The sequence below is a fragment of the Abramis brama genome (genome assembly GCF_963993115.1).
Source record: "Abramis brama genome assembly, chromosome: 5".
In the NCBI taxonomy this organism is placed as follows: domain Eukaryota; kingdom Metazoa; phylum Chordata; class Actinopteri; order Cypriniformes; family Leuciscidae; genus Abramis; species Abramis brama.
The window spans coordinates 28929914-28951167 of record NC_139967.1 but is presented as its reverse complement, the minus strand read 5'-3'; the positions used below and the strand labels follow the sequence as shown (position 1 = coordinate 28951167).

Sequence of the window (21254 nt, the reverse complement as noted above, 5' to 3'; positions counted from 1 at the left end):
TTTCCAGCCTTGTGGAGGTGTACAATTTTGTCTCTAGTGTCTTTGGACAGCTCTTTGGTCTTGGCCATGTTAGTAGTTGGATTCTTACTGATTGTATGGGGTGGACAGGTGTCTTTATGCAGCTAACGACCTCAAACAGGTGCATCTAATTTAGGATAATAAATGGAGTGGAGGTGGACATTTTAAAGGCAGACTAACAGGCCTTTGAGGGTCAGAATTCTAGCTGATAGACAGGTGTTCAAATACTTATTTGCAGCTGTATCATACAAATAAATAGTTAAAAAATCATACATTGTGATTTCTGGATTTTTTTTAAAAGATTATGTCTCTCACAGTGGACATGCACCTACGATGACAATTTCAGACCCCTCCATGATTTCCAAGTGGGAGAACTTGCAAAATAGCAGGGTGTTCAAATACTTATTTTCCTCACTGTATATATATATATATATATATATATATATATATATATATATATATATATATATATATATATATATATATATATATATATAATATATAATATATATATATAATATATTTATTATTATTATTATTATTTTTTATTTTTTATTTTTTTTTAACAGTTACATAGTGTACCTTTAAATCTGCAGGATTGCAGTGTTGCAGTCAAGTGGAGTAGATTGAATACTTTTATGTTTTGGGTGTATTACATATTGATTTTTTGTTTTTAGAAAAGTGATGTCATGTCAGAGTGATGTCATTACGGCCATTGCTGTGTCCATAGAAATTTTGCTTGCTCAAATTCTAGTGTTACCGCAGCTCCAGTCAAGTCAGTTTTTTAGTGATTTAACCCTTGTGCTGCATTTGACCATTTTTGGTCATTTTCAGTTTAATTTTCTTTGACCATTTTAGCTGTTTTAATGCCAATGGTATGTAATTTGGCAAAATTGTGACTTTTTGGATAAATTTAAAATATTTGATCTCATTTTGCAAAATATGTATAACACACACGGTGTAGAACAAATAGCACCATTCAGCACCATAATGACCAAAAATGGTCCATTGAAACCCATTAAAACGCCGTTTAAAGCCGGGGCCGTCATTAATACATGAATCATGATTTATGTTGAAACATCCTTTCATTTTGAAGTCAAAGCATTATATTTGCATTATATAGTGTATTCCACCAGATGACGTCACTACATAGGTATTCCCTATGGGTGGAAATGTAAAAATGATGTTTCTGAGTATGTGTGGATGTCTGAGAGCAATGTATGTCTGCGTTGACAAAAGTGTGTGTGTATGTGTGTAGGGCCTAAATATAATACATGGTGTTTAGGCGAGTGACAAATCATAATATCCATCCATCCATCCATCCATCCATCCAGGCCGGGTCGTGGGGGGGGGAGCAGTCTAAGCAGGGATGCCCAAACTTCCTTCTCCCTTGACACTTCCTCCAGCTCTTCCGGGGGGACTCCGAGGCGTTCCCAGGCCAGCCGGGAGACATAGTCCCTCCAGCGTGTCCTAGGTCTTCCCCGGGGTCTCCTCCCTCTCGCGCCGGACGGTTTGCCAGAATCTCTTCGAGGCCGACCGGTAGTCCTTCTCCATGGCCTCACCGAACTCCTTCCAAGCCCGATTTTTTGCCTCCACAACCACCCGGGCTGCAGTCCGCTTGGCCTGTCGGTATCCGTCAGCTGCCTCAGGAGTCCCACAAGCCAGCCAGGCCCGATAGGACTCCTTCTTCAGCTTTACGGCATCCCTTACTTCCGGTGTCCACCACCGGGTTCAGGGATTGCCGCCTCGACAGGCACCGGAGACCTTATGGCCACAGCTCCGAGTGGCCGTGTTGACAATGAAGGTGGAGAACATGGTCCACTCGGACTCAATATCTCCAGACTCCCTCGGGATCTGGTCGAAGCTCTGCCGGAGGTGGAAGTTGAAGATCTCTCTGACAGGGGATTCGGCCAAACATTCCCAACAGACCCTCACAGTACGTTTGGGTCTGCCGAGTCTGTCCAGCTTCCTCCCCCGCCATCGGATCCAACTCACCACCAGGTGGTAATCAGTTGACAGCTCCGCCCCTGTCTTCACCCGAGTGTCCAAGACATATGGCCAGAGGTCAGATGAAACGACCACAAAGTCGATCATCGACCTCCAGCCTAGGGTGTCCTGGTGCCATGTGCACTGATGGACACCCTTATGCTTGAACATGGTGTTCGTTATGGACAAGCTGTAACTAGCACAGAAGTCCAATAACAGAACACCACTCGGGTTCAGATCAGGGGGGCCGTTCCTCCCAATCACGCCCCTCCAGGTGTCACTGTCGCTGCCCACGTGGGCATTGAAGTCCCCCAGTAGAACGACGGAGTCACCAGTTGGAGCACTTTCCAGCACCCCTCCCAGAGTCCCCAAGAAGGCCGGGTACTCTACACTGCCGTTTAGCCCATAGGCGCACACAACAGTTAGAGACCTATCCCCGACCCGTAGGCGCAGGGAAACGACCCTCTCGTTCACCGGAGTGAACTCCAACACATGGTGGCTGAGCTGGGGGGCTAAAAGCAAACCCACACCAGCCCGCCGTCTCTCACCATGGGCAACTCCAGAGTGGTGAAGAGTCCATCCTCTCTCAAGGAGTGTGGTTCCAGAAAAGCACTGGCCCCTTACGGTCTCTCCTGCAGGTGGTGGGTCCACGGGAGGGCGGCCCCGCGTCGCTCCTTCAGGCTGAGCCCGGCCGGACCCCATGGGGGGAGGCCCGACCACCAGGCGCTTGCATACGAGCCAATTTCGTATTGTTTGTTTTGAAGTTTTTGATATGTTTGATATGTTTATAGAATTTTGAAAAATAAAAATTCATGTTCATGGTGATCTTGTAGTTTTGCTTTGTTTCTAGAGCAAATTTTGATGTATAGGGAGACAGGCATAGGTTATAGTCACCTAGTAGAAATCAGGAAAATGTTTGCAATACTGCAGATGTTTGCAATATGTCAATTATATGAAAAATGGTACCAACTGGTGGAAAACAGTAAAAAGTAAATATTTTACCCCAAGGCTTGGTAATGACAGGGTATTTGAATAGAAATTATGATTTTATGATATTATGACAATGGGTTCAAAAATTGATATTTAAAAAAAATATTTTAACACAAAAAATAAAAATGCACCAAATATAATGTTGCTGCTAATCATTGACATATTCAAGACTGTGATAATCCAAAGCCAAGGTTTTCACTTTGCATTTAGTATATGGAAAATAATTACATTTATGTGTTTTTTCCTCTTATACAAATTGATGGTATCGTCACCAAAACTGGAATTTAAAGGGTTAAAATCCTGAAATTAAATAAATATTTGGTAGTTATGATGAGGACTGATGCTGGTTAAAAGATTTAACTTAGTAAAAGTGGAAAATAATAATAATATATAATGTTTTAGGCAGTGTTTAATATGTGACCATTTTTGGTCCTTAAAGCCACACCGTGTAACTTTTCAACCTTCATAATATATTTCCAAGACCCTTGTGATGGTACATCGACTTACAATAGGTTGAATGACACGTCTGCCATAGCCTGACGGGGTCTGTATCGCTTTTACTGGCACTATGTAACTTCGGGGTTCGGGTAGTAACCAGAGCACAAAAAGAACTACAAAATTCGACTGCTTTACGGCATACGTCACTTCCCCCACCACTTCCTCAAATTCGGACGTGAGCGTTTATATACTGTCTATGGATGTGAGATGCCAACCAGCGTTTGTTTTCGGCTTTCGTGCGTATGTTTTTGTCATGGGGGCTGTTGTGTTTAGACCTGACCACTTCATGCGTTTTCTCAGATCGGATAGCTGAAAACCACTTCAGGAGGAGGTCTGAGACGCATTCCAGACGAAACTGAACAAGTGTAAATGCATCTGGTTGTTTAAACCACATATGTAAATTGTACTCCTCCCAAAAATGCTAAAAAATAGATAATAAAAAAACGTGTGAGAGCGTGTTATAGGCTATATGTTATTGCCAGATATGACGACGCGCTGGAACACGCATCACCGCAGATGAGAAGCTGAGCATCAGATCATCAAGCCAACGTGCAAACTATCGCAAATCAAAGTGAAAGTAAGTCGCAGATGCTTAACACACAATCATCATTAAAAGTAAAGAAACAAAATGATCTTACCAGGGCTGTTGCTGCTGCTCTCTCTTATTGCGGTCTTTGATTTTGAAATTTTAGCTGATGATCAATAAAATGCAGCTCATATCTGTTGCTTTCAGTGACGTGCACTCCATTAAATCTGCATATAGCGCGAGAATTGAAGATCGGATTTAAATCCGTTTCGCAAAAACACATTTATGTGACCAGGTGTAAATATAATCGTTTTGATAAATCTGATAGCTATCCGATCTGAGAAAACACACGAAGTGGCCAGTAAATAAATCTCTTATTTGTAAACTTGTTTGCATTCTATGTTGTATGTTGTTGCGCTTGCTTGTAGTAGGCTATGTCATTTTTTTTACATGCTGTTCATTCATCCATTGCTGATAATTAGACCAGTCCAATAATTTCCACATATGTCTAGCTAGCTTTCGATTATCAGAGCTGTTAACAGACAACAAACACGACAGTGCAAGTATTCCACAGCGACTCTAGGGGTCGCTGTTTGACAAAAACACAATTTCTCCACAGTGTCCCTTTAATGCTCTATGTGTGATTTAAAAAAAAAAAAAAAACCTGACATAACACAAAATCTTTAAATGCACCAGAAATAATGTTGCCGCTAATCTTTGACATATTCAAGACTGTGATAATCCAAAGCTAAAGTTTTCTCTTTGCATTTAGTGTATGGAAAATAATTACATTTTTGTGTTTTTTCCTCTTATACAAAGTGATGGTATCGCCACCAAAACTGGAATTTAAAGGGTTAAAATCCTGAAATTAAATAAATATTTGGTAGTTATGATGAGGACTGATGCTGGTTAAAAGATTTAAGTTAGTAAAAGTGGAAAATAATAATAATATATAATATTTTAGGCAGTGTTTAATATGTGACCATTTTTGGTCATTAATGCACTCAACGTAGTCAAATATATAATGCAGCACAAGGGTTAAGTGCAACTTGATTTTCCATCTCTGACACTACTTGCTGTCGTCTGTCACTTTACATGTATTTGTTTTTGAATGCAGGTTTAATATTGGTGTGAAAGAATGTGTTAGTCAATTATCACACTTCTAAACAATGTCTCCACTGGGGCCGTTTGATATGCATACCACTGAACAATTACAAACTTTGTTTTTGATGTTCTGAAGTAATAATTAATTCATTTCTTTGTATTGGTGTGATATTTTGTGGCACTGGTGTTGACATTCACTTGTTGTTCACAGATGATAGATCTGTTTATTGTGCTAGTGGTTGTGTGTGTGTGGTGGCCTCAGTAGGAATGAAGGAGCGATCTAGGGGCGGATGTGGACGTGATGCGGTTTGGGGTTAATCTCCTCCGTGCGTGTGGTGAATTAAGACTGCACAGAGACCGGCTGGCGGGTGGTTTTCTCTTCCACTCACGCTGCTTTCCTCTAAACCGCTGTTTGCTCCTCTTCGCCCTCCCTCGACTTCTCTTCAATTCAATGGCACAGAGGGAACAACAGCTGTGTGGAAATTAGTTCCAGTTAGGGGAAACCAGCAAAGAGACTGTTTAAAGATTGAGTCGATGAGAAGTGGTGAATGTTTAAAGTGGCCATTGCGGGGATGTTCAGCACGTATGCTTTATTTAACTTAACCGCAACCATGATAAAATGTTTTTTCTTGTGTGAACGTCTGCTTGTGAAATCTGTCATGTGTGTTTAAAGTTTAAGTGGCCATTAAACTCATTAAAGCATTATCTACTGATCCTACTGATGATATGAGTCATAGGTATTTAGTCACTTGTCTCAGAGGCTAAATGTGGCTATAGGATAAAAATAAATAAATGAGATCATCTGAGTCTTGAGTCAAAAATGCTAAATAGTACAAATGAAAAATATTATTAATTTACTACAGGTAAATTGGGTCCAAAAAAATAAGACCACTAGCAAAAACTTTTTTTTTTCCTTTTGCATTTTTCAAATGTATTTTTATTTGCATTTTTTTTTTTTTTTTTACATTTATAACATTCAGATTTTTTCTAAATCCTATTCTATCCTATTCTAAAGTTTATTTCCAGGTTTTAATAGGATTTTTATTTCTTTAGTAGTGGATTCAGATGTTTGAGCCCCACTGTATGTTTTTGGTTCTTTCTGAAGGCCGCGTTTGAAACCTTTGACATTTTGTGTTTTTCAGTCAATTCTTCAGATTTGTACACTGATCCAATTGGTTCAACATTTATCTGGACTGTAAATTACAGCGATACAGTAAGTGTTTCCCTAAAACATCACTGAAATATGTGTAAAGGCTGGAATAACTTTTTTTTTACAGATTTTTACAGAACATTTTTTCAGATTTTACAGACTCCTCTGCATTATACGCTTGTCGACTTTGTAAATGGTTACAGAGTAAAACGACTGAGGATCACAAAACATGCACCTCATTGCGATTTTCTGTGAAAACTGTCCAAAATCTGCAGACTGGCTCTGACTTTCAGCAACTAGCGTTGACTCTTCCAGACTGCAAAACTTGTGGTAGTGTACTGTATTCCAGTCTTAAGACTTGTTAGATTCATTGAGGTCACCCAATAGAACTTACACAACACATTGGAGAAAACTTCCTTGTTCTGGTTTTGTTCAGAAAATGCATAGTGCTTTTTAATCCTTAAAATTGTTGGCTGTTTCCTAAAACATTTTCTCTAGACATGGCTGACGTTTTGTCCTCTTCTATAGCCAAACCAATCTCCCAGCTGCAAATAATAGAGAAAGATTTCTATGACAATGGTTCCATTCAGATGGAGTCCTCAGTTTGAGATCAATGAAGCATAATGCCCAAATCCATGCCAACATCTTTGTGACTGAATGAGCCATGGCTCATGTTTCGCACATTTTGTGTAAACTTGAACGGTAACAGAGTCATTGTCCAACTTCAGAGAGGTTGAAGACAACAAAACAGAAACTAGAGATCATTTGATGTTCTGTAACAGTCTTTTTTCATAACATAAGTGTCTGTGAATGAACTGAAATTTTATTTTAAAAGTCGACATCTGTAGGTTTGATATTCTGATCTTGTATTTTTGTGTAATTTGTATAGCGCTTGAATGCCAGCTGGTCCTCCCTGTCAAAGAAGGAATGCCTGAAATACGGAGGGGAGCTAGTGGGCAAAGCCTGTGACTTTGTGCCCGACATCACCCTCATGTCCTTCATCCTTTTCTTTGGCACCTACACCTGCTCCATGTGTCTGAAGAAATTTAAGACCAGTCCATTCTTTCCTACTACTGTAAGTAGCCACACTCTCAATCTGTAGCGTGTTTGTGATGGATTTGTCAATATGTGGCTCTAATCATACTGCATGTGTAGAGGCAATTGATATTAAGCCAAGCCCTGCCTCTAATTCATATACTGTGGGCAGGTAGACAATTGTTTTGACAATTCAGTTTCTGATCCTAATCAATACTGCAGTTGTTGAGGCAAGAGACTACTGATGTGTGATGCACACTACATAGCTCCTAAAAAAGCTTTTTTGTTTGTTCTTGTCATCTTAGGTGAGGAAGCTTATAAGTGACTTTGCCATTATCCTGGCAATTTTGATCTTCTGTGGTGTCGACGCTCTGGTTGGGGTAGAGACGCCAAAGCTCATAGTGCCAAGTGAATTTAAGGTAAACTTTCTGTTCATATTGTCTGTCTGTTACTGTAAAGTGATGTTCCTTTTGAGGTGCACTTCTAAAACTGCTACAGGATAGACTGTTCAAATGTTTTGGGTCGGTACATTTTAAAAAAAAAAATGTTTTGAAAGAAGTATCTTGTGCGCACCAAGCCTGCATTTATTTGATTAAAATACAGTTGAATATAAATATTGTGAAATATTACCATTTAAAATAATATTTCTATTTGAATATTTTTGTAAATATAATTTGTTCCTGTTAAGTCAAAAAACAATTGTGCTGCTTAATGCTTTTATGGAAACTGTGATCAAATTTTTCAGGATTCTTTGAGTATCAAAAGAACAACATTTATTCAAAATAGCAATCTTTTGTAACATTCCAAATGCCTTTATACATTATAAATGTCTTTTAATGCATCGTTGTTGAATAAAAGTAATGATTCACATGCGTCCTTGCAAAAGTCGTATGGAATTATGAACTGCTTCCAAACATGGAAGTCATTATGACATTGACTTATCTTGACATAATTAGTTATTTAGAATTTTTTTGTGATTATCTGGAAAAACAAACTAAATGAAATCAGTAGCGAACAAGCAATACGTTTTAGTCACTCTCTAAATAGAATAGCGTGAATAAATAGCCTAATCAAGAGATTAATTGTTCTGCATTGGATGTTATTTATTTGTATCAGATATATTGGGGACAGTGGGGTGTTTCTACCCAGGTTACCTGAGGGTCTGCTTAATAGCAATGGATTTTGTTCAGGAAGAACAAATATCAGAGTGTACATTGTGCTGGCACGCTACTTGCCAATCCACTCAGGACATTACCGTTTGTATCCTGTAAATATTTGCCAAGTGCCACTTCTGTGATCCTCAAACTGCACTCCTTTCATGTCCTCAGCCAACAAGCCCAAACCGTGGCTGGTTTGTGCCACCGTTCGGAGGGAACCCCTGGTGGGTGTACCTGGCAGCAGCTCTGCCTGCCCTGCTGGTCACCATCCTGCTCTTCATGGATCAGCAGATCACCGCTGTCATTGTCAATCGCAAGGAGCACAAACTTAAGGTAGGCCTGCCTTGAGTCTGCTGTGTGAATCTCTCCCAAGCCAGATGGTTTATCACGCTCACTTTGAGCCACCCAAGACCACAGGAAACACTCACAGTGCCGGAGGGGGGGGACTTTATCAGGATATTTATAGAAAGTCTCTTACAAATATAGCCTTTTAATCTTTTGTCTGGAGGATGTGAATCAGCACTTGGAGTTATTCAAACAGATGGTCTGAGAAACTGATACAAGCCAAAGGGGGAAAAGCTGCCATAAATAATCCAGGAATTAATATTTGTTAAATTCTTAATTTGAATGGAAAACTGAAAGAAAAGAAGTTAGATTTTGTAATATAATAATTTTAATAGCTAGATAGGCTTTGTTGATAATCAAGAAATATGAATTAAAGTATGAATTATAAGACAGGGTTATTATACAGTATTTAACTGAAACTAAACTAAAACCATAAAACTTATTTCATTTCAGCTAGTTGCCAAGGGGAACTTTTATTTTATTTTAATTTGCTAAAATGTACTATGTAATGAAATAACTAAACTGAAAAGAATGAATAAAAACTAGATAGACATATTAATAAAAATGTATAAAATGAAAAACAAAATTACAACAACAAAAAAAATACTAAAACTTAATAAAACAGAACAAATAAAAACTAATTAAAAATATTAATAAAATCAATAATAGGATCTTAATCCTATAATAATATTGTTATATAATATTATATAAGCGATTTCACCCCACCATCACACTTTAGGTCCACATTGTAACATATTCTGAGTAGTGGAACAAAGAGGAATTGTGAATCAGACAAAAGCAAACCATTTATTCTCTTGTGGCCTGTAATGTGAGACTAATCTGTGTCCTCTCACTATAATGCCTCCCCACGGAAGAACTCCTATTGTCATCTCTGTGAGAATTACACTGCCCTGGAGACATATTTTACTGTACATTTGTGTGATGTAGTGTAGTTTTATGCAATAAAAACATAATTGTGTCTATGATTATATTTATAAAATCATAAATGGATGCTGCCTATTGGGACCTTACTCGTTCCAATCCTTAAAACCCACCCTAATCGCCTCTCTCCAAGCTGATACACGATGGGAATAGGGAGAAGAATAGGTCTGGGAAACGGTGGATTTTAACTTGAGACCTAACACATCAAAAGCTGAATCTACCATATTATCCACACCACTGTCTCGCTTACTAAATTGTAAATTCGAAATTGCCATGTTTTTGTTGGTTTTAACAAGACAACAGTCCACTATTTTTATGACGCTTTGTTTGTTTTGGACCTTGACAGACATGATCAAGACATTGGAAAAAGCTAAAAGAGCTCTTTAAATTATGTTCAGTTAAAAAATAAATAACAGCATACAGGTTTAGTACTACAAGAGGCTGCTAAAAATAATCATTACTGGGCAAACTGTTCCTGCCTACTGTCAATGACATCAGTCATCAAATGTTTTTGATTCCTCTAACAACATTTTGTGACCATCCTTCATCTTTGTCTCGATCAGAAAGGTGCAGGCTATCATCTGGACCTGTTCTGGGTGGCTGTGCTGTTAGCGGTGTGCTCTTTCATGGGTCTGCCATGGTATGTAGCCGCGACAGTTATTTCCATCGCCCACATTGACAGCTTGAAGATGGAGACTGAGACGTCTGCCCCTGGCGAACAGCCTAAATTTTTGGGTGTCAGGTATGTTGTAAAGCATGTAAAGATGAGATGATTTCTTGTGTATTTGTACAGTGTCATAGATCTGACTATAACAGCTTTTGCGTCACTCGTTGACTACAGTTTTGGGCTCAGTGGGGCGCCTTTTAAAAGTCTGCATGTTGGACTGAACTCTAGGGGGCTTTATTGATGCAGCTGTAAGCTGTACAAACGTGAACAGGCCTAGGTCTGCTGAAAACACACTAGCAGTATTTAGGTCGTATTTTTAACACTTCTCTGGTTTGGTTAACCATTCGGTTAAGTATTTCAAATAGTAATGATAATCAATATTTCCATTAGAAGTAATCATTCATAATTGGGGAGGTTGGGTCTGATGGTTAAGGAAATGTGCTGGTAACTGCAAGGTCGCAGGTTTAAACTCGTAAACTATCACCTTTATGCCCCTGACCAAGGAACTAAACTTAAAGTTGCTCCAGGGGGACTGTCACTGTTATAAGTGTACTGCAAGTCACTGTGGATAAACGTGTCTGCCTGTTGAGTTTTTCCTATAATTAAAACAATAATACACTACATGTTTGTTTGTCTAAGATGATAGTATGGCTATATGAGATTATTGCTGTATATATACACTAGTAATGGGTGCAGCTGAAAAATTCTACCCTGTAATTATAAGGTGGTGCCCACATACAGTACAGTACCGTTCAAAATTTTGGGGTCAGCAAGACTTTTATTCTGCAAGAATGCATCAAATTTATTAAAAGTCTCTAAGGACATGTATAATGTTACATTTTTAACATTAATGTAATTTTTTTTTTGTAAAAATAATTAATGTAAAAAAAACATTAATGTAAACATGTTAAAAAAAATTCAAACAAATGTTCTTTTCAACTTTGTATTCATCAAAGAATCCTATAAAAATATATTATGGGTTGTAAAAAAAGAAAGAAAGAAAAAGCAGCACAACTGTTTTCAACATTGAAAATAATAATAAATGTTTATTGAGCAGTATATTAGAATGATTTCTGAAGGATCATGTGACACTGAAGACTGGAGTAATGATGCTGAAAACTCAGCTTTGTCATCACAGGAATAAATTACATTTTAAAATATATTAATGTACAAAACAGTAATTTTAATTGTTATAATATTTCACTACATGTTTACTGTATTTTTTTTATCAAATAAATGCAGCCTTGCTGAGCAAAAAAAAAAAAAAGAGCATTAAAAAATCTTGCAAAACAGTATTGTACTTTTGGCCATGTCATCAGCTGAAATGACCATAGACTGCAAAACTCTTTTTTTTTTTCTGTAATATTTCTTTCTTTTATTTTATATTTGAATTTTTGTAATTGTCTCCTCTTCAGGGAACAGAGAGTCACTGGTGTCTTTGTTTTCCTTCTCACCGGTCTGTCTGTCTTCATGTCCCCTATCCTCAAGGTAACGATACAGTGCATCCAGTAGCGTTAAACACACCGCTGCGTGTGTGTTTACATTTTTTTTCTTTTCTTTTAATTTTCTCAAACCCACAATGGCTTTGAATAATTGAATAATTATTTCCCATAGTTCATACCCATGCCAGTGCTGTATGGAGTCTTCCTCTACATGGGTGTTGCTTCACTCAACGGAGTGCAGGTGAGTTCCAGTGTTGTGCCTGAACGCGTTCATTGAACGAAAGTTCATGAACTCGTTCATATTTTGGGCGAACGTGAACTGAACGTACTGTCTTACTGCTTGATGAACGTTACTGTGAACTCGTTCATTCTGGTGTCTGTGAACGCCACGCTCTCTCAGTTTAATTTCGTTCAATAGAGTGCCAGATTTCTATAGAGCCTTCCAGGCGAAAACCCGGCTAAAACACACCGTAAACCGGCCTTAATATGTAGCGGAAAAAACACCCAATCTGGCAACACCAGCCACCAGTGTCCACTGACTCTCTTGTTCGATCTTGTTCATCAAAATGAACAAATCTTTTTTCGAGTCATTTCGTTCATTTAAAGGCAGGGTAGGTAGAAATGGTCTAAAAATTTTATTTTTCAAATTTGTTTAAACTTTATGTACATATCAATACATAATTAAAATGTAAGTACTCTGAAAAAGAAAGTATCAAAATCGAGTGTCTGTAGACCTCTCACGACTGTTTTAAAGACATCTCATTATTTCCATTCACTCCAACCCCTCATTTCTGTGCTTCTTCCAAAGCCACGCCCCCAAAACACATGAACGCGTGACTCCGACCGCTGAGCTAGAGGACGCATTATTTACCTGAGACAAGCGGAGGGGAAGGGGCATTTTTTTGCCTGGTTTGCCTTCACTAACTGCATATGCCGGTACTGTAAATTTAGATTGCTCTTTCTCTGCCATTGTTTTGGTATTCCTAGGTTCAGTGCCTTCTTCTTCTTCTTCGATAGATTTTATTGGCAGCTTGCAAACATAGTGCATTACCGCCATCTACTGGACGGAGGTGTGATCAGGTTCCGTGCCTCTCGCACTCCTCAAATCAAACGGTCGCGCGCAAGTGGGCAGGTGCTGTGTGGCAAAAGGGTGGTTGCCATGGTTGCGAGAGAGTGACAGTCGCCTAAGCCAATCCTTTGATTCGTCCCGAATCGAAATAATGAGCTGTGTTTAATACAGATTAAACGGTCTAGAGTCACTTGATTTTTATACTCTTTTTTTCAGAGTTCTTACATTTTAATTATGTATTGATATATATAGAAAGTTTTAACAAATTTGGATCTTTAATTTTTAATAAATCCTACCTACCCTGCCTTTAAGGGGCTTTAAATGTTATACTAACTGGCAAATTCCCAGAACACATCCACCTACGCAATCTTGATCATATTCTGAATTAAGAAATCATTATAATGCAGTCAAAAATCGTTTACAGGGAACATAAATAATTACTTTACCTTCCGAGTCTTTCGTTCATTTGTCACGTGACAGACGCAATGAATGGATCGTTCATGAACGACTCATCACTTACGTTAAAAATCAAAACAAAAAGCAGCAAGGGGGCGTCGTATGATCATTTAAACGAGTTTTATGACAAGGTCGGTGAGGATGGGAAAAATCTGACGCATAGCTTCAGTGTTAAAACTGATAAAATAATTGTCTGTGGTTCTATATGGGCTGTGGCAATCATTTTGAAAAATAATATCTCGCAGCAACATGGAAAAAAAAGAACTATGAACTAGTTCATTTTTGGAACTGTGAACTTAGTTCAAAATTTTAGTATGAACTATGAACTGAACTAGTTCATTTTAAAATTTGTGAACTGAACTTTGAACTAGTTCATGTAGAAAGTGAACTTTCCCAACACTGGTGAGTTCATTAAAAACTGAATTGGGAAAGCCTATGACATTCAATTTCTGGGATGTAGAATTATAATTCAAATTTGAATCTAACAAAGTAGAATTAAACCCATACACATTATCATGTGGGGTATTTCCAAAAGCATGAAATCATTTAAATAATCATTATTTGAAATCGGTTGATAGCAGAGTCCTGCACGGGTCCGATTTTGTAAATCCGCACCCGCCCGTACCCGCAGTGCTTAAAACCGCATCCGACCCGTTTTCCGACAGCAGCACTAATTAAAATCCGTACCCGACCCGACCCGCTTAAAATAGAACCGACACCCGACCCGCACCCGAAATAAAATCAGTTTAGCCAATCACATTAGACACACTTACAAAAATGTTAGTCGCCAGGTCATACAGAAGTTATTACACGACAATTAACACAAGGACAACTTCAGCCGAAGCTGTCAAAAGGCCGGTACATGAAGAACATGGCTAACGTTACCACAAAACTGAGTAGCCTTATCACATTTTACCAATCGAACAGACGCGGCTACCACACTATATGCCACGCAATTTCGTCTAGCCTACATCAGACAATTTTGGGTTCAAACACGCCCTGCACACCACACATACTTAACAGTGTTAAATCTGAAAAATACTGTTCGATAGAACTGCTTGGTTACCACAGTTATCTGTGTGTTTCCTCGGCGATGAAGTTCCACATTTGCGGCTATCCAACACGAAAATGCAGCAAGCCTTTCACAATATTTTCTTCAGATAACTCCAAATTTTTTCCCACACACTGGACTTGATTTTTGATGACGTACTGTCGACAACTTTACAATCTCCACTAGCTATTCTTTTCTTCAACTCCTCAGCATCCATCTCGACGACTTCAAGCAGATCGCTCGTGCGCGGTTATAATGATTTTTTAAAAGTGAAAGTAGCCTAGGTAACGTTATAGATCCTGGGAGGGTGTGGGCACAAATAAACTGATGTGGATTTTAAATTATTTTATTAACTTGAAATACAGGCATATTTTTGTAGATGTGTTCCTAAAAATATGCATATATTATTTTTACGTTTGCATGTGATTGTTTTAAACCCGTGTTTTCCCCGTGTCCGACCCGACCCGCACCCGTATCCGACACGGTTGGATATTTTTCACCCGTTTGAGCAAAATTTGCTGGTCACCCGTCCGGACTCTAGTTGATAGTAACTTAGTTGGGGAAACTGTCTTTTTTGAAGAGTATTGCTCTTTGGTTCACAGTTTATGGACCGACTCAAGCTGCTCCTCATGCCTGCCAAACACCAGCCAGACCTGATCTACCTGCGGCATGTCCCACTGAGGAAGGTCCATCTCTTCACCTTTGTCCAGGTGCTCTGCCTGGCGCTCCTCTGGGTCCTCAAGTCCACTGTGGCAGCCATCATCTTTCCCGTCATGGTTAGTCACCTCTTTCACCTATTTGTGATTTAACACGCATTAATACTAGAAGCAGACGTGGCTGCAAAACTGAGAGCTTCAGGGCTTTGAAGAGTGGCTAAAAATTACTCGTCAATTATTTCAGCCCACTAGAAACAGACACTCAAGTGCAATATTTGTGCAAAACACTTCTGTTTCATCATCTGTAGTGTTTGCGCTAACTGAAAAGGCACCATTTGCTGTATTCTCATTGGTCAGATCTTGGCTCTGGTTGCTGTGAGGAAGGCCATGGACTATGTCTTCTCCCAGCATGACCTCAGCTTCCTGGATGATGTCATACCTGAGAAGGACAAGAAAAAGAAGGAGGATGAGAAGAAAAAGAAAAAGAAGAAACAAGGGAGCATAGACAGCGACATGGAAGATGTGAGTGTCCTGAAAAATGCCACAAGCTTTTGTTTTTATATTACTATTATGAACACTTTAGACTTCGAGAAACAAGTTTAGCTTTAATTGATTGCTTTATTACCTGTGCATGATACACATTAAGTTCTAACGGTTGAGTAATTGATGATGGATGTTTATTTATTAATTTATTATTTTTTTAAACTTGAAATAGCGCCAATGACAAAGCAAAAAGATTGGAAATTAAAAAAGTACTAAGCACCTCAGTGACACCAAGAAATTTTGTATGATTGTCAGAAAGCTATGAATTTTCAATGAAGGCTTTTTTTTTTTTTTTTTTTTTTAGTTCAGTTTTATACTATGAATATTTGGGCGGTCATGAAAGAGTAGGTGTGAACCATTCTGGTACATGTAGGTTCAGCTCCTAAAACACTTTTTGACCGTTTCTCCCTGTGCAGTCTGACTATCCTTACAATGAGAATGTCCCCAGCATTAAAATCCCAATGGACATGATGGAGCAGGAGCCTTTTTTAGGAGATAAGGCCTCTGACAGTGAGTAGACCGGACCCGGGGCCTCAACTCAACTTGTACCTCTTTAATGATTCAGTTCGAACGTTTTGCTTTCTCTTCCTTTCGCATGCGGTTCACGCTACCACTTGCTCCTCTGTCACATAATACCTGTGGACTATGTCAGTCCTCTATGGCAAATGACAGCTTCATTACTTCTTGCCTGTCGTGATCATTTTGCTTTACTTTTGCATTTCTGTTTGCATTTACTGTGATTTTGTGTCCTGCTAACATGGATTCAGGGATCATTTTAACACTTATATCCTCTTGAATATTTTGTGCCCATCCATCTGTCTTGTTACATCAGTGAAACTGATGATCAAGATTAAAATTAGTCACTTAGCATGTAACAAGATGTCCTCTGTGATTTATTTTTTACTAAAACGTTGTAGTTGTATTAGAATTAATAATTATCTAATGGAAATGCTAATCAAAAATAATCCCATGAAATCCCAGCACTCACTCGATATAGAATCCTTAGACACCTTTAGAATTGAGTGAATCTGCTTCTTTTTTTGTTGTTGCTTGTATCCACTGTGAAACCTGTGCTGGTGCCGTTCATCCTGTATGGTGTGAATGCATGATGTTGGTGTACAGTGCTGGTGTTCAGCAGAACGTGAAGTCATGCATGTGCTAATAATGGACTGTGTGTCCCTCTTGCAGGAGAAAAGTCCCCTTCATTCCTCGACCGATATTCATCGTGCTGAAAAGCGGCACTACTTTCAGAACAGCCCGATGTCAAGGTATGCATCTGTGTGCATTAGTAATATGTATTTATAGTATGGATGGATGGATAACAACAGATGATAAGATATAAGTGAAAAATTTTCCCTTAAGAACATCTAATTAAAATTATTAGATCCATGTTCAGATTTTGCATAAAAAAACAGGGTTTTCATTACTATAATTCAATAAGGATGCTGACAATGAAAGCCACTTCAATTTCTAGCAACATCATAATTTGTCAAGGTTTCTTGATTACATAATATCACCTCTATTAAGTTGTTCAAATAACGCACTTAGGTATTTGAACCACAAGTTAAATTGTTTCAAAGAAATTATTGGTGGTTACTGGGAAATATTTTGAATACCTATTAGGAAGTTGACTGTACTCATCTGTATTTTTCAGTTCAGAGAGACTGCCATTAAATGTGCCTCAGATTAAAATAGACATGGACCCAGATGACAGCAATGCCTTCTACTGGAGAAGTCGAGGGTCTGAGACGTCCATATAACTCCTCCAGCCAATCTGCAGCATAGATTTGATTAAGCTCATCCAATTTGCTGAAAGCCATTTACCATGGGATATTTTGTAAAAACTCTTCCCCATCACGGATCCTTTCTGTGAAGACTTAAGAACGGCTTGAGGAACACTTGTCTTTCACTCACTTAATCATTATGGTTTGCAAATTGTAATCCCTAAACTACTATGCAATTCAGTTCATTGTTTCACTTACTGTATGTACTGAGCTGTAGAGAAATGCTGTAGCTGTTTCCCACAATTCCAGAATTACTTCCTCCATTATTCATCCAATACAATATGAATCCTTCCACCAAATTCACTTACCATGCCAATATTTTCCTTTTATTTTTTGCTGCTCTACCTCTATTTTGCATGGTAGGCATTATGTAAAAAAAAAAAAAAAAAAAACTTTTCCATTTTTTTTTTTTTGCACAGCATGAGATTTTAATGTTGATCTTTTTTTAGTGTATATCTTGAGCAAACTATTCAGCAAATGATTTCTGTTATGATGAGAGCGAACAACTGTGACATAATATATTGTAATATTTAACTGTTGATTTAACTTTTAAATGATGATTAATGTTATTGATTGGCACTGAACCAGCTGTTTTTCATAGTTTCATTTAATATAATGTGGTATTAAATTTTATTTGTTTCCTTTAACAAACGATATGCCTAATTATCCAAACATTTTCTAATAAGCTTGATTAATTAAGATAGCCTAATTCATTTTGATTTTCAAGTCTTGTTAGACATTTGCTTCCTCACCTGGTTTTGGAAACGATAAAAAGTCTACATGTGTAAACCTACATGTACTCTGTCATCCTGCAAATTATTTACCTAAGTGGCTTAAACCTGAATTGCAATAATACATGAAATTCCTTTAGGTTTAAGGTTTTTTATTATTATTATTTGTGCACTATTTACATGATGTCTAGCATTGAATGTCAATTGTGTGATTTGTTAAAATAAGTCACAAAATGTCAACAAAGTGGTATATGCATTTGAATGAAGATTTTCAGAGGACGGGGACATATGTCATACAGTGCATGTCTGAAACATTTTTTCCTTGAGCCTCGATTCTTCAAGAACCCAAAATACTATATTGATTCCTGCCAATTTGTCATTATTCTCCCATCTTTCCATCACTTTTCCTCTTTCTTTCAAAAAACATACAAAAAAAATGTCAAAATCAACTTATTTTAACCTTGTAAGTATAAGATTTTTAACTTATATATTTTTGGGGGTACATAAAACACGAAATTATTGTGAAAGCATGTCTGGGGAAATTCTTGAACGTTTTAAGCAATGCTAAATATTAATTGTAGAGTGTGTAACTGATCAAATTTTTTAATCAAGTTTTGTGACTTTTTAGAACAAAACAGCTGAAATTATTTTAGAATTTATATTTTTCAAAGGAAATGAATATTAAAAATGAACAGAATTTATTAAATGGTCTCCATTTATTTTTTGTGCATTGTGTTTTTTTATATTTTTGCTTTTTCCCATCAGTATAATTGTATCTGCTACATACAGGGTACATACAATGTCAAAACCATTTATTAAAATTTTACTAAAAAAATAAAGTATTTGCATAACAAGTTTGATATATCAGTTGCCCCTATTTCTACACTAGACTATCAAACCCATTTTAATCAAACTTATGCTGCTCCATCAATATCCAATAAAATAAAATTGTATTATACATCTATATTTGTAGTACATTTGGGGACCAAAGCAATCTTAATGTGGGTTTATGGCCCTGCTTGATTTATTTTTATAACATTTACAAATAAGTGATGTATACAGTTTACCTTAATTCATGTTCAAGGTTAAACATATCATATGGTCAGGCATAGGGTGGGCAAAAAGTGAAGGTCAAGTAATTTACAATCTTGCATTATAATTGTCAACCTGATTATTACTTGCCTTAGCTGTTCACACTGAATATGACACAATGTCACCATCTAGTGTTCAGAGGATGAAGGGTGTTGGAGAGAAGAGAAATAAAGATTCATTAATTGAATAATTAAATATGATAATGCCATTTAAGTCACAAAAATATTTTCCTTAATGCTCATTTGAACTAATATCCCTTCCCAAGCCTTTTCAGAATCATTAGCATTATTAGTACATAATGTGACATGAAAACCCTCCTACGCCAGCATGACAACAGAGTGCAGAATAATTAGATGTTTGCCAGTTACTTTTCAATTTAATATAGGAGAAAAGGTTACGTATGTAACCCATTTCCCTGAGAAGGGCAATGAGACGCTGCGTCAGTGCGTCATGGTCTTGACACTATGGGAAGACTCCATGTGAATCGTTGTCTAAAACACATGTGAATACACGCCAATTTTGATTGGCTACGGCAGACAGATGACGTCACAGCGCGCCGACAAGAGTTTGAAGAACACGTCATCAGCGCCAGATTGTCTGAAGTATGGCAACAAGACATAGCGTCTCCTTCTCAGGAAGCCGAGTTTCATGAGTAACCTAAGACATTCCCATTTGAAGTGGAACTTAAATGCTGCGTCATGGTTCTGAATGTTAAAACCCACGGTGGCATACTGAACAAATGCCTGCTCACTGTGCTGTGAAATTAAGTGTGAAATTAGGCCTACTGCTAATCCAACCATAACGATCCCTCGGCCAAAGCTTTAATGTGCAACGTAAACCGACTGGAGCATATAATTAAGCGGCCAGTCTTTAAGGACTACAAGAGACATCAGGAGAGAGCAGTGCTTTCTCTCAACAGTCTGCTCTACCCTCAAGTGCCTCAAGGAGAAATATGAAACCTTCAGGAGATCTGTCCGCGAATGGCGATGATGTCCACTTTTTTAATGGTCTGTCATTCCATTACTCCTCTCAAACGGTTCTCTAAAATAGTTCTACCATTATGTCTGCACTATCATCTCCAGAGATAGCCGGTGAGAGTCGTCTCACAGAGGGGGAGCTATTAAGACCCGCGAGAAACATCTCCTTTACAGAGAGCCAAGTGGCAGTGAAGCTTCTTGACTGTGAAACGATCGCATGCTCCGCTCCAAGACAGATGACGCACATTTTGTTTGTATCATTGCTCGTAATTCAACACAGAACAGGGCGAGATACATTTTCTAAACCCACACTTTCTTTCCATACTGCTTGATTTCTTTACAAACCCACATTTCACATGCACAAACTTCAAACAAAGCGGCTTCCTGAAGACCAAAGAGCTGATGACGTGTTCTTCATGTGCCCTTTTATAGCCTGTCGGTGCATCTGTGACATCATCAAACTTGGCGTGTATTCACACCTGCTTCAGACACAAGTTCACACGGAGTTTTCCCACAGCGTCACCATGATGCAACGTTGAACTAATTAATGCCAATGTATTTAATGAATTTAGTCATTCCAAAGCAAATGCACACACTAAAACATGCTGTTTATATATATATATATATATATATATATATATATATATATATATATATATAGAGAGAGAGAGAGAGAGAGAGAGAGAGAGAGAGAGAGAGAGAGAGAGAGAGAGAGAGAGAGAGAGAGAGAGAGAGAGAGAGAGAGAGAGATGTACTACTGTAGCTTATACATAGCCGGGCTCCGCCCTCCTGCGTACTTCCGCTCAATTTTATTTCCCTTCAGTACTACGTCTGGGATTGTGGTGTATTCTTTGGTTTTATCTGATCATTTTTTTGGCGGTCCAATCAGCGAACAGAGGGAGTGGCTTGAGGTTGTGCGCTAGTTTGAGTTGTAGGGTTACGTCACGACCAAAGGTTAGCGATTGGTTATGGCGGATCCAGAGTGGCTCTGGGCAGATCCAATAGTTTTAAACTTCAACAGAGTACCCGCCTGCA

The 21254-nt window shown here is 38.1% G+C and overlaps 1 protein-coding gene across 11 annotated transcripts in view; it reads left to right on the top strand.

The window, feature by feature from the left end:
* The window catches only part of slc4a4a (solute carrier family 4 member 4a), an 81191-nt gene extending 62187 nt beyond the window's left edge, over positions 1-19004 (top strand). For 7 of the 11 annotated variants that reach the window (XM_084114153.1, XM_084114144.1, XM_084114145.1 and 4 more), the window contains 12 exons: positions 6265-6335; positions 7162-7347; positions 7613-7726; positions 8636-8797; positions 10315-10493; positions 11834-11906; positions 12033-12101; positions 15039-15212; positions 15450-15614; positions 16052-16145; positions 16824-16903; positions 17290-18868. In XM_084114153.1, coding sequence (XP_083970279.1) covers positions 6265-6335; positions 7162-7347; positions 7613-7726; positions 8636-8797; positions 10315-10493; positions 11834-11906; positions 12033-12101; positions 15039-15212; positions 15450-15614; positions 16052-16145; positions 16824-16867 — 1331 coding nt within the window. In that variant the 3' untranslated portion in view covers positions 16868-16903; positions 17290-18868. Of the gene's footprint in view, positions 1-6264; positions 6336-7161; positions 7348-7612; positions 7727-8635; positions 8798-10314; positions 10494-11833; positions 11907-12032; positions 12102-15038; positions 15213-15449; positions 15615-16051; positions 16146-16823; positions 16904-17289 lie in introns of all 11 variants that reach the window. The other 4 variants (XM_084114148.1, XM_084114143.1, XM_084114147.1 and 1 more) reach the window with 1 other exon arrangement.
* Positions 19005-21254: the final 2250 nt, after the last annotated feature.